This window comes from Pteronotus mesoamericanus, unplaced genomic scaffold (genome assembly GCF_021234165.1).
Source record: "Pteronotus mesoamericanus isolate MK-2021 breed Mesoamerican mustached bat unplaced genomic scaffold, CSHL_Meso_final scaffold_54, whole genome shotgun sequence".
Lineage (NCBI taxonomy): Eukaryota > Metazoa > Chordata > Mammalia > Chiroptera > Mormoopidae > Pteronotus > Pteronotus mesoamericanus.
In genome coordinates, this window is record NW_026555321.1 from 5,570,467 (window position 1) to 5,581,635 (window position 11,169).

The 11,169-nt window shown below is 42.9% G+C and overlaps 1 protein-coding gene and 1 pseudogene across 1 annotated transcript; both read right to left on the reverse strand.

Moving 5' to 3' along the window:
* Window positions 1-478: 478 nt before the first annotated feature.
* Window positions 479-1,686, reverse strand: LOC129087902 (dnaJ homolog subfamily A member 1-like; annotated as a pseudogene).
* A 5,834-nt stretch (window positions 1,687-7,520) lies between these two features.
* CCR4 (C-C motif chemokine receptor 4) lies at window positions 7,521-8,603 on the reverse strand. The gene has a single exon (XM_054595046.1). It carries the CDS (start codon window positions 8,601-8,603, stop codon window positions 7,521-7,523), a length of 1,083 nt encoding a protein of 360 aa, XP_054451021.1.
* Between the last annotated feature and the right edge of the window lie 2,566 nt (window positions 8,604-11,169).

Sequence of the window (11,169 nt, forward strand, 5' to 3'; positions counted from 1 at the left end):
ATTTAATATACACAATAACTTATAATATGAATATCTTTATTGCTCTTCCTTTTCAGAGTGAATCTGGCTATTCTTTTCTTGTTTATTTTTACATGAACTTTTAAATCATTGTATGTAGTTTAAAAGTACCATTGATGTGTCTTGAAAAATAACATTGAATTGAATAATTTAACTTAGGGAAAACTGATGTTTTTATAATCTTGAACCTTCTTGTACAAGAACATCTAGGCGTTTTCATTAGATCATTTTGGTGTCTGGCAATGGAGATTTAAAGTGGATTTTTAAAATATATTTTGCATACATATCCTATATTTGAGCTTTTATATTTTGAATTTATTCACTTAACTTTTAAAGCACTATTCTGGTTCAATATTAAAACAAAAACAATAGCAGGTAGTGAGCATATTATGATCATAGTCCTTTACTCATTCACTACCATATAAAAAATGCCAGCCGTGAGTGACGTGCACTGGCCCCATTAAGAGGTCCAACCCTGAACACCGCCCCTAAGATGATGTTCATCATCCTCACATATTTCTCCATTGTAATGGCACCATCTTTCTTGATTTGGATCAAAGCCCACCAGTTCTACCAGGTCCATCTCATCAGTCTCTTCTACTTCCTTCCTTTTAGGTAAGAGCTTTTCTAGTAAAGAGAGTTTATCAGGAGAGAGAAAGTCATTTTCAGGAAAGTTTCCCTTAAATTCAATGGTTAGACAACCCCTTTCATATGGTCTGAAATAAATTGGCATGCCTTCATTTAGCACATACTTGATATCTCCATGCTTGACAATCTGACCGGGGTGAGAGGCGATTATTGTGGTCCATTTGTCAAGAGTAGCTGTTGGCTTCTGGAAGCCACACAGTGCTTCAGCCAGCTGTAGGTCCATATACATGAAAAGGTCTTCTCCTTGCTGAGTGAAAACAGTATGATCCTTCTCATCTAAAACAATGATAATATCTCCTGGCTCTAGTCCTGGTTCTTGGTCTCTTTCACCATGGAATGTTGTCTTCTGGCAATCTTTCATGCCTTTGTCAATATGAACTTCTAGAATCTTCTTCCCCTTAACTATCTTCCTGCCATTGCAGCTTTTGCATCTGGCTTTAGGGCTGATCCGTCCCCTGTGGCCCGGCACTCCTGCACACAATGAATTGGCTGAACCATTCCAGGTCCTATCTGAAGAATTCTTATTTGCATCCCAGTACCTCAGCAATTGGGACCGCACTCTACTGCTCCTTTCTTACCCCTCGGCCTTCAGGTTCATCACAAATCACATTCCGTTTGCAAAGCTAGTTTTCTTGTTGAGTCATTATGTAAATCTTCTAAGGCTACGAAGAGCTGATGCACAAGATTTTTACCTCTCCTTTCCCTCTGCATCCTTCCTCCTCCTTCTCCTCCTCCAGAAAACATGTCAAAGATGTCCACAGAGCAGACAAAACCAACACCTGCCACACCTTCTTTAATTACCTGTTCTCCTCTTTTACCATATAACTCGCTTTTCTTTGCATCAAGTAGCACTTTGTAAACTTGAGAAATCTGTTTAAACTTCTCTCCTTCATTTGAATTCTTATCAGGGTGGTACTTCTAGGCCAGCTTCAAAAGAATTGAAGTCTTTTTCAATTCTTCCTGGGTGGCATTGCACTTGACCCCCAAAACATCATAGTAAGTGGTTTCTTTCACCATTTTTGACAGGTGGTGAGTGTGCTGAGGCAGGTGTGGAGGACTGGAAAAGAAGATGTTAGTGCACGCAGCTCCAAAAGCCCCCACTCCATGGCTTCTCACAGAGTGTTCTGGAAAGTTCCACCTATTTCCTATACATTTTAGGTATATAAATGCATTTTAATTAAGATTTCTTCTGTTCTCTTTCAAACTATGGGTCTGTTTTTCTTCCATATTGTCTGATTGTTACTTGTAAACAAATGTAATGGAGTTGGGTGTATTAATATTTTGCCCTATTAAGTTGTTTAGTTACCTTATTGTTTATAATAATAACTTGAGTTTTCCAGGTATTCAACACTCTCATTGCAACTAGAGATGCATTATCTTTTCTTTAAATAAACTTTATACTTTACAACAGTTTTAGATTTATAGAAAATTGTGAAGTACAGCAAGTTCCCCTTTACTGTCATATCCAATTTCCCTGTTATAACATCTTACACTAGTATGGAGCATTTGTTATATACTTAATGAACCAATATTGATACATGATCATTAACCAATGACTAAACTTTATTCAGATTTTCTTAGTCTTCAGCTAATGTCCTTTTTCTCTCCCAGAACTAATTACATTTAATTGTCTCTTGGGCTCCACTTGGCTGTGACAATTTCTCAGACTTTCCTTGTCTTTGATGATATTCACAGTTTTGAAGAATAATGGGCAAGCATTTTGTAAAATACCCCTCTAGTCCAATTTTTATGCCTCTGATTTATTCCCGGTATAGCATGGAGCTGGTACGTGCAGTGTGTTGTTACGCGGACGCAGTGAGAGCAGACATTCTTGTCTTGTTTCATTTTTTGCTGGAATGCCTCTGCGGTGCCCCGTCATGCATATAAGCCAGGACAGATATCTGTTTGATCGTGATCATGAAACATTACATTCCTATACTTCTATAGTACTCCTATCCTGAGTATAGTCAGTATTATTTTCCTTGGTGTCTATCTCTGAATTATTGAACATGCTTCTGTTTGGGGCGAGGGGTCCTGCAGTTTTCCAGGCTCGCTGTTTTCACAACGCCAATAGCTCTCCTCTGCTGCCACCGAGACAGGCTTGTCTCCTGCAAATTTGAAATTTGGCAAATCTGCCTTCTCTGCGTCTCTGAATGAAAGTGGGACTCGGACGGCTTCTGGCCCAAGTTCTACTCATCTCAGCTCCTGCACCTCAGGGCGTCCCCCTTCCTTCAGGAAATGTACCTTTGTAGCGCTTCCTGAAGTCTGTCACTGCTGCACCCTCTCCCTGCTTCTTGTCGCCTTTCCCATGGCTTTTACCTGCTTTTAGTAGGCCTTACTACATATATGAGTCTGAAAAGCATCTCTCTCTCCAGGTTTGACCGAGAATGGAGTTCGTGGGATTTTAAATTCATTCTTGCTGTTGTATCACGGTTTCCCAGAGAAGGTGAAAATGCAGACTTCTGCAGCTGTGTTCATACCAAAAGTCTTCATGAAGTAATTTTTGACCCAAAGACCGCCTACTAGTTTCTGGAACTAGGGAGCTATTCAATCAATCTTTGAACTCTGTCACATAAAGTTTTATTAGAAACAAAATGGGGATTTTGGAGAGGATTGGTGAACTTTTCATGGTGAAATAGAAACTTGAATCACCATGCAGAGAACTTGATTAACAGATAAGGAAATTCACTCATTCAGTAAAAAAAATAAACCAATACTGAAGAACTACTTTGCGCTAGGCATTTTGCTAGGCGGTTAGCTTGTTGTTATTGTTGGTGGAGTTAGTCTAATTAATGCTTAGACTATTATTTCCCCTGGACCTCTTTGGAGGAATAAAATCAAATTGATCTACTTTATAAAGAGTTTCAATATATGAAAGCACTTGCTGATTTTTTGATTTTCTGAAAAGGAAATTTGGATCCATTGTAAACTTTTGAAGGGTATATGGTACTGTGACCACAAAAATGGCTGGAGCTGTGTCTGGTTCATTGAAACCAAGATAGTCACTGACTGGTAAAAGATATAGGATGTCAGATGACTTAGGCGTGGCCAAAGTAGACAAGACAGAAAGAGAGTGGTATAAGGAAGATGCCTCAGGGCGTGAGGCAGGCAGATTGTGGGGGCAAAGGTAAGACTGGAAGCATAGGAACCAAGAGTCAAACTGGGGTTGATGGTCAGAGGGCAATGAGTGAAGAACATCCATGATGCAAAGATTATGCCTCTTCATTTCCCCACACCTCAGGTCAGTTTCCATTTATAGTAGGTGCTCACTTGTCCCCTATGTGATCTGAAAGTCCCATCTTAGATTGGGGTTTCTGGACACAGGCTCTGAGACTCGGAGATTAGCAACCAGGAGATTTGATGGGGAACCCTCTTGGGAGCAGCCCCCATAAGAGCATGAAGGAAGCACGACTAGACAAGAGGCAAAGGTGAACTGTAAGGTAGTTACCACAGAGGTGGTCTTGGCTAATCTTATGGGGAGCCCTGGAGTTGAAACGGCTCTTCAGAGTTGTCCCAAATTAAGGCAAGAAGGTGTTTTATTTCCGGTCATTTTCTAGTCACTGGATGTGAACTGTGCCCAGACAGGATTATCCTGAAAAGAGTCTAGCTGAGAGCTGTCACCCGTCAACGCTCCTGGTGGCTATCGAATGAATGCTTCAGTCCTGGACAGGAGTGTACGAGCAGCACCTGAGTTCACTAATGGTCTTCTCAAGCCCAGTATAGGGTGGCAGCTGCCTCAGTAGCTCAGAATTGCAGCCTCTGTGGTCTCTCTCATCTTTGCCTACTTTGCTACTCTTCCCCACCATCTATGTAGTCACTTTACAAACACCTACTAACCACTCCCTGAACACATGGTATACTCCTACCACCACCCTACCTTTTCATTTGCTCTTTCATCAATCTAGAATGTCCTTTCTCCCTTCCGTTCATCAAAATCCAGCCCCCTTACCAAGGCCTACTTCAAAAGCTAATTGTATTGTAAAAAGCCAGAACTGAATCAATGTCTCCTTCTTCTGGGGTCCCAAATCATGTTGTTCCTAATTCTCTGATCATATCTGCCATGCCTACTATTATAGGTGATCTTGTGTTTGAGTTTTCCTTTCTCAGATTGTGAATTCAATGAGTGCAGAACTTACTCTTTTATACTGTTATTCTCTCCATAACCTAGCATTCTGCTTGGCTCAAAACATTCAACAAAGAGGAATTAATTACATCAAATAGTCCAAGTTGCTATGAGAGTTTCTTAGGAAAAATTTCCCTAAAGGTCTGAAGACCCCTTGGCATCACCCTGCATTTTTCCCTCTCATAGGAAACAGGTATTTATTTTTTCTGTATCATTTGAGTGCTTACTATGGGACAGATTCTGTTAGTGCTACTTCCTATTATTCATCTTGTTGGTAGTGGTGGTGTTATTAAGGTCAAATTCATATAACACAGAACTAATCATTTACAAACATACAATTCAGTGGCATTTAGCACATCCACAATATTGTACGGCCATCGCCTCTGTCCAGTTCCAAAACATTTCCATCACCCCCGAAGCAAACCTGTTTCTACTATTCTTAAACAAATTCCACCTGGCCTTCCAGAAACTAGGCCTGTTGCAATGAGAAAGGAGTGGGTCTAATGTCTGAAAACTTCATAGTTTAACCCACCCGTGTGTAGAAATCATGCTGGCTTGCTTTTCTATGTTTCTGTTACTGACTGGGAGGGAACTTTATTTTCAGTGTTCTGAGAAGGTCACGTTTGGGTATCACTAGACATTCTGTGGTCCCATCCTGGGGAACTATCCCCAAGCTTTGGAAGAAGGGAAGCCCCGAGTGGCTTGAGGTAAAGGATGAGCCGATGAGCCCACCCCCGCTGCAGAGTTGGAAGCCGAGCGTCTGCACCTCACCCCTGCTTAGCATACGGTGGAGAATGACGGGACAGTAAAACCCCTTTGGCCAGTCCTTGTCTTTTGGTGTCCTGAAATATCTGTTTCACTGTGAATAAAGGAATAAAATCACTAACTCTACCAGCAAAGTGGAGGCAGCCACTGGTAGGGCCAATCTAAAACCACCTTAATCTACAGTCTGGGAACATAGGTGCTTCGCATTAACCATCTCACTTCTTTCTTCCAATCATTCTGCAGTAGAGTCTGCTTCACAGATCAGAGAAAACAGGGGCTAAGAGAGGAAAGAAACGTGCTTAGGCTCACAAGGGAATGCAAAGCTGGGATTTGGCCTACCCTAACATACCATGTACGGGTTTTCTAAGGAAACTCTGCCTAGAAACCCGGCTCCACCCCTCACTTCTTACCTACTCTGATCTCCAAGTGTACTGGAACAAGCTAGCAACTCCATCCCCACCCCAACTGGAGATCTAAACAGTGAACCCCCCAATTCCTCCCCTTGGGCACATCCATATCCTCTTCATCTTGTAGCTGAGGTAGTGAAGACCAGGCAACGGGGGCCTCCGCTGCTTGGATTCTCATCCGTATCCGATCAAATACGAACATCATCAGGAAAAAAGGCTCTGCAGGACTGTATGCACATTTCTTTTATTATTATTTTTCTATTAAGGCAACATCAACACTTTTCGATTTGCTTTTCTGAAAATAAATTTTCTGGAAATGCATCATTTAAAAATGTAGAACATGCAATTACAGGTAAACTTATGGAAGCATTTTGAACTGGGTTACTCAGTTACTGGTTTGCAAGACAGGCTTTTGCTTTTGGAGGGGTTTTAAGTTGTCCCTATTTTACCAGTGTGCCCAGACTTTGTTAAAGTATTTACATAATTGATTAAGTAAAGCTGTAAGAGCACCCTTCATGGGGTAAAATGATTAATTGCATGATTAAAATGATGAGATGACTGAACTTTTGAATTATGCAAAATTTAAAAACCACGGCCAATATTTTAAAAGAGAGCATGACACTTTTTACAATTTCATAATTTTGACAGTCACTTTTATGTCACATCAACAATAACTTTTTAATTGATTATTCTTGCCTTTCTTGATTGCTGCACTTCAAAAGGACAAAGGACACATTGTCATACTTTAGTAATCCTTGTCATTTTCAGTCCTGAAGGCACTGTGTGTAAATAAGTAAAAGACCGCAAATAAATGTATCAGGGACTATGTAATATTTTTAAATTTTGAATATGCATCTCTTGTAATTAAAACAAAGCATTTGAATTTCCACAAGTACGTTTGGATTTTTTAATGCCTTGAATTTTGTGTTTGGAAATCCGACTATGCTAATGCCTTCATATCTTTATTCTTGGAATCAGCATGAAAAGTTTGGCTTCCATTAACAAATAATCCCTTACCTTCAAAAAATCAGATCTAAGTTCATTACTTCATTATTCACTTCTGCATACACCTGGCTTCAGATATATTATTAGAAAAAACACAGGGACGGCATGTCAAAGCTTTCTATATTGTTCCACAAAAGCTAGAAATTAATTAAAGAGCCCATTTTTCACAGCAGAAAGCAGCAATTTATTCCACCAATTCTCTTCTTCTTCCTCAGGCGAATACCCATCTGTTCAGATTAGAAGGGAGTGGTCTTTCCCTTTCAATATTATTTCTAACCTCTAACCTGCTCAGAATTCTGCTCGGGTTTACTTATCACACCAGCCAGCCTGGTGCAGGGAAGGACACCTCAGGCCAGGTGAACTCTCACTGCATTGAACTTGGACGCGGCAAGAGGAAAGCTGACTGCAGGGTGAGAAGCCCGGCTTACTGCCGTGGATGGATGTCCGTCTTCTCCCTGACGCTTACTTGCTCAGGGAACTCTTACTATAATACAGTTGTAAATAAGCTCTTGATTTGGGAAGTTTCTCAAGTCCGTTTTCTGCATTCCCATTTCTTACAGAGCATCATGGAGCTCGTGATCCACTGTGGACTGTGAGTAAGATGAGCTGGAGGGGTCGGGGAAGTAAATCTGGAGGATCCTACAGTACTGGCAGAGCACAGAGGAGCCCCCGCACATTTTGAAGAGCTGGATGATGTACTTGCGAAATTTCTCCCCCAGGAAAAAGTAGATGACTGGGTTAAGGCAGCAGTGGACAAAAGCCAGGGTCTCTGTGGCCTGAAGGGCATAGTCCAGGTGTCTTTCAAAGGCACAGTCCTGGATGACCTCTAGATCCACCAGGGTCTCCAGAAAGAGCACGACATTGTACGGTGTCCAGAACCCCAGGAAGAGGACCACCACGGCAAAGATCATCTTCACCGCCTTGTTCTTCTTCTCGTTTTTACAGCGCTGCAAGGTCCTGATGATCGTGGAGTAGCAAAAAAGCATGATCCCTAAGGGAATCACCAACCCCAGAATGTTGATCTCCAGGGAGCTCAGAACCTTCCACCGTGTGGAGTTGCGCGCGTACTTGGTTTTGCAGTAAGTATGCTTTTCTTCTGTGTAACTAGTGCTGAATAAAAGGCCTGGCAGGGAAACGAATACAGCCACTGCCCAGGTGACCAGGCTGGTGATAATCCCATAAGACACGGTCCTGGCTCTCAAGGAAAACACTGCGTGCACAATTGCCAGGTATCTGTCTATGCTCATGAGCATGATAAAGAATATGCCACTGTAGAAGCCCACCAAGTACAACCAGGAAATAATCTTGCAGAGACTTAGTCCAAAAACCCACTGGTCTGCCGCATAGTAGCCCCAGAAAGGGAGGCAGAGCACGAAGAGCAGGTCCGAGATGGCCAGGTTGAGCAGGTACACATCAGTCATGGACCTGAGCCGCTTGTACTTGAACAGGACCAGAACCACCATGGAATTTCCAAGCAGACCAAACAGAAAGACCAAGGAGTAGAGCGGGGGCAGGAACAGCCCCCCAAATGCTTTGATGCCTTTTTTGGTACAAGGCTCGGGCATATTCACGTAGAGATAGTAATTGTTATAGATGCTGTCATCCATGGTGGTGTCTGCCATATCCGTGGTGTTCATTTTCAAATCTACAGGTTCTCCAAGGCAGGTCTGAGTCCAAGAAGAAGCAGCTAATGAGGAGAAGAGCAAACAAGGTTCCTGTGAGGACAAAAGCAGATCAAAACAGTGCTGAATGCAGAGAACAGCTGCTTAACATTTTGCACCAGATCATTCCACACTTCCCAAGCTGAAGGGCTCAGTTCCTCACAGGACAGTGCAGCACAATGAAATAATCACGACTCTGGCCAGTGTGGCTTAGCTGGGTGGAGCGTCGGTCTGTACACCAAAAGGTTGGGAGTTCCATTTCTGGTCAGGGCACATGCCTAGGTTGTGGGTTTGTTCCCTGGTTGGGGCACGTATGCGAGGTAACCAATCAATGTTTCTCTCTCACATCAATGTTTCTCTCTTTCTTTCCCTTCCTCTCTCTCCTCACTCAGTAAACACTTTTAAGAACACTTTTTGAAAAAGGATCCTGCCCTTTGGAGTCAGACAGCTTCCAAATTCCAGCTGTGCCACTGTTATTATCCCTCCCCCGAGAGCTCCAGTTCTCTCCTTTGTAAGGGGGGGCGCATTTCTAAAGGGTAGCCTGGCTTACTGACGCCATGTGCGGGAAGAACAAGGCCAGCTGCTATCCCCAACAACGCTGCACTGAGGGCCTTTCTGACATACAACCAGAAAGAAAGAAAAGTACTTTAATATCTACCTATGCTACCCCTTTAGATTGTTAACTCCAAAAATTCAGTAACTACTCAGGTAATCATCAAGCTAAAAGGAAATCCGGTTGGTCATTTGCCTTTATATGAAAATTCTTCCTCCTCCTACATGCTTCACACTTCATAGATTCCAAAGCACATTCACTGGTATTGCCCATTGCACCCCGCCCCCACGCTCCCGTCCCCAGCACCCCGCCATCCCAACGAACGCCTGCTACTCTAAGCCAAGCTAGCACACTGAGCCACTGTGCAGATAACTCATGAAAGATTCAGAGAAGTTCAATTACATCAGAAGGCCAGAGAGCTATACACAGCACTTGCTCTTCAGGCTCCAAGACCCAGGATACACTGGTAAAGCAGGTCAGGAAGGTGTTGAGGATAGGAGGGCTCTGATTTATGACTTTCGCTGGTTTCCATGGTGTAAATACTCCCGCCATGGACAAGGTCAAGCTACCAACTGCCTCATAACATTCCTGCATATTTCACAACCAGCTCTTGAGAGGAGGTGTGAGTGAGCTCCGGTGCATCACTGCCCAGTTTCACGTTCGCGCCAGAGCCTCGTCTCAGGTGGGAATGCACCTGCCCCCCAGGCGGGACGGCTAGCCTCTCCCAGGCCAATGTGACAGTAACGCAGCCAACCTGTTCTCAAGGCCCTTCAGAAGGTGACGGTACTTACTTAGCTGGGTGAACCAAGGGAAAGTGTGGTCTTGTCATCAAAACCATATATGAAAATCCATCCCATGCACTGAGTCCCATCAGAGTGGGAATTGGTGGGCAGATCTGGAAAAGGCACATCAGAGCCAGAAATAAAATCTCTACATCCTCAACCACCCTCATTTCCTATCTAAATCGGCAGATGAGGTTAAAACCTACTTAAAGTTACACACAGGCTCACAGTCACTCTCATTTCCTATCTAAATTGGCAGATGAAGAGGTTAAAAGCTTCTTGTAGTTACACACAAGTTCACGTGTGAACCAGAGCAATTTAGGAATGAGAGCTTTCTGACTCAAGGGCAATTCCCCTTGCTTCCTTTTTCTTAAAAAAAATTACAGTTTACACTCAATATTATTCTGTATAGTCACAGGTGTACAGCATAATGATTAGACAATCAAGCGCTTTACAGAGCGGCCCCCAATATTTCCCGTACCCGCCTGGCACCATACATTGCTATGACGATATATCGACTCTATTCCTCTTGCGTTCTTCTCCATGGTACCCCGAGGCTTCTTATTAAAAACTCTTTTCACAGTGCTGAGTAATTCACATCTACTCCTTAGCTGACACTGTCACAGGCCCATACCCAACCACCTAAACTCTGTGTTTTTCAAGGGAGAGATTTTGGTTTACTCCTACAAACAGATGCTGAAGATTGCTGCACCTCAAGGTCTCAAAAAAAAAAAATTTGTTACATGAATAGCAATTCTATTTAAATGAACAATTCTAGTCTTTCTGTATCATTCTGCCAGTGAAAATTAAAGACACAAAAGAGGCAGAGGATTTAGGAAATTATCAGAGCACACAAAAGTTAAACACAGCCAGTAAGTGTTTAGAATTATTCTGTGGTCCTTATTTGTGCAGTCTTTCTTGACCTGGGAGTGTTCGTAGAAGCGGAAAGCAGCAAAGTTTACATGTTTAATGAAAACTGTCTGTGTATTCTGAGCATGTGGACTTAGACCAGGTGTGTGCGTAAATCAGTGCCCGATGGATGAGGACTCGCAGGGTGTGGGTCCAGGTAGATCACGCGTGGCCTCCAACATGGGAAGGAGCCAAATGTGAGCACTAGACCCACCAGGATGCCCGAGTGATAGGACTGGGGGAGTGGCTGGCCAGCTTTAGTGCTTCCAGAGTCCTCATGCCTGTGGAAAAATCAGCA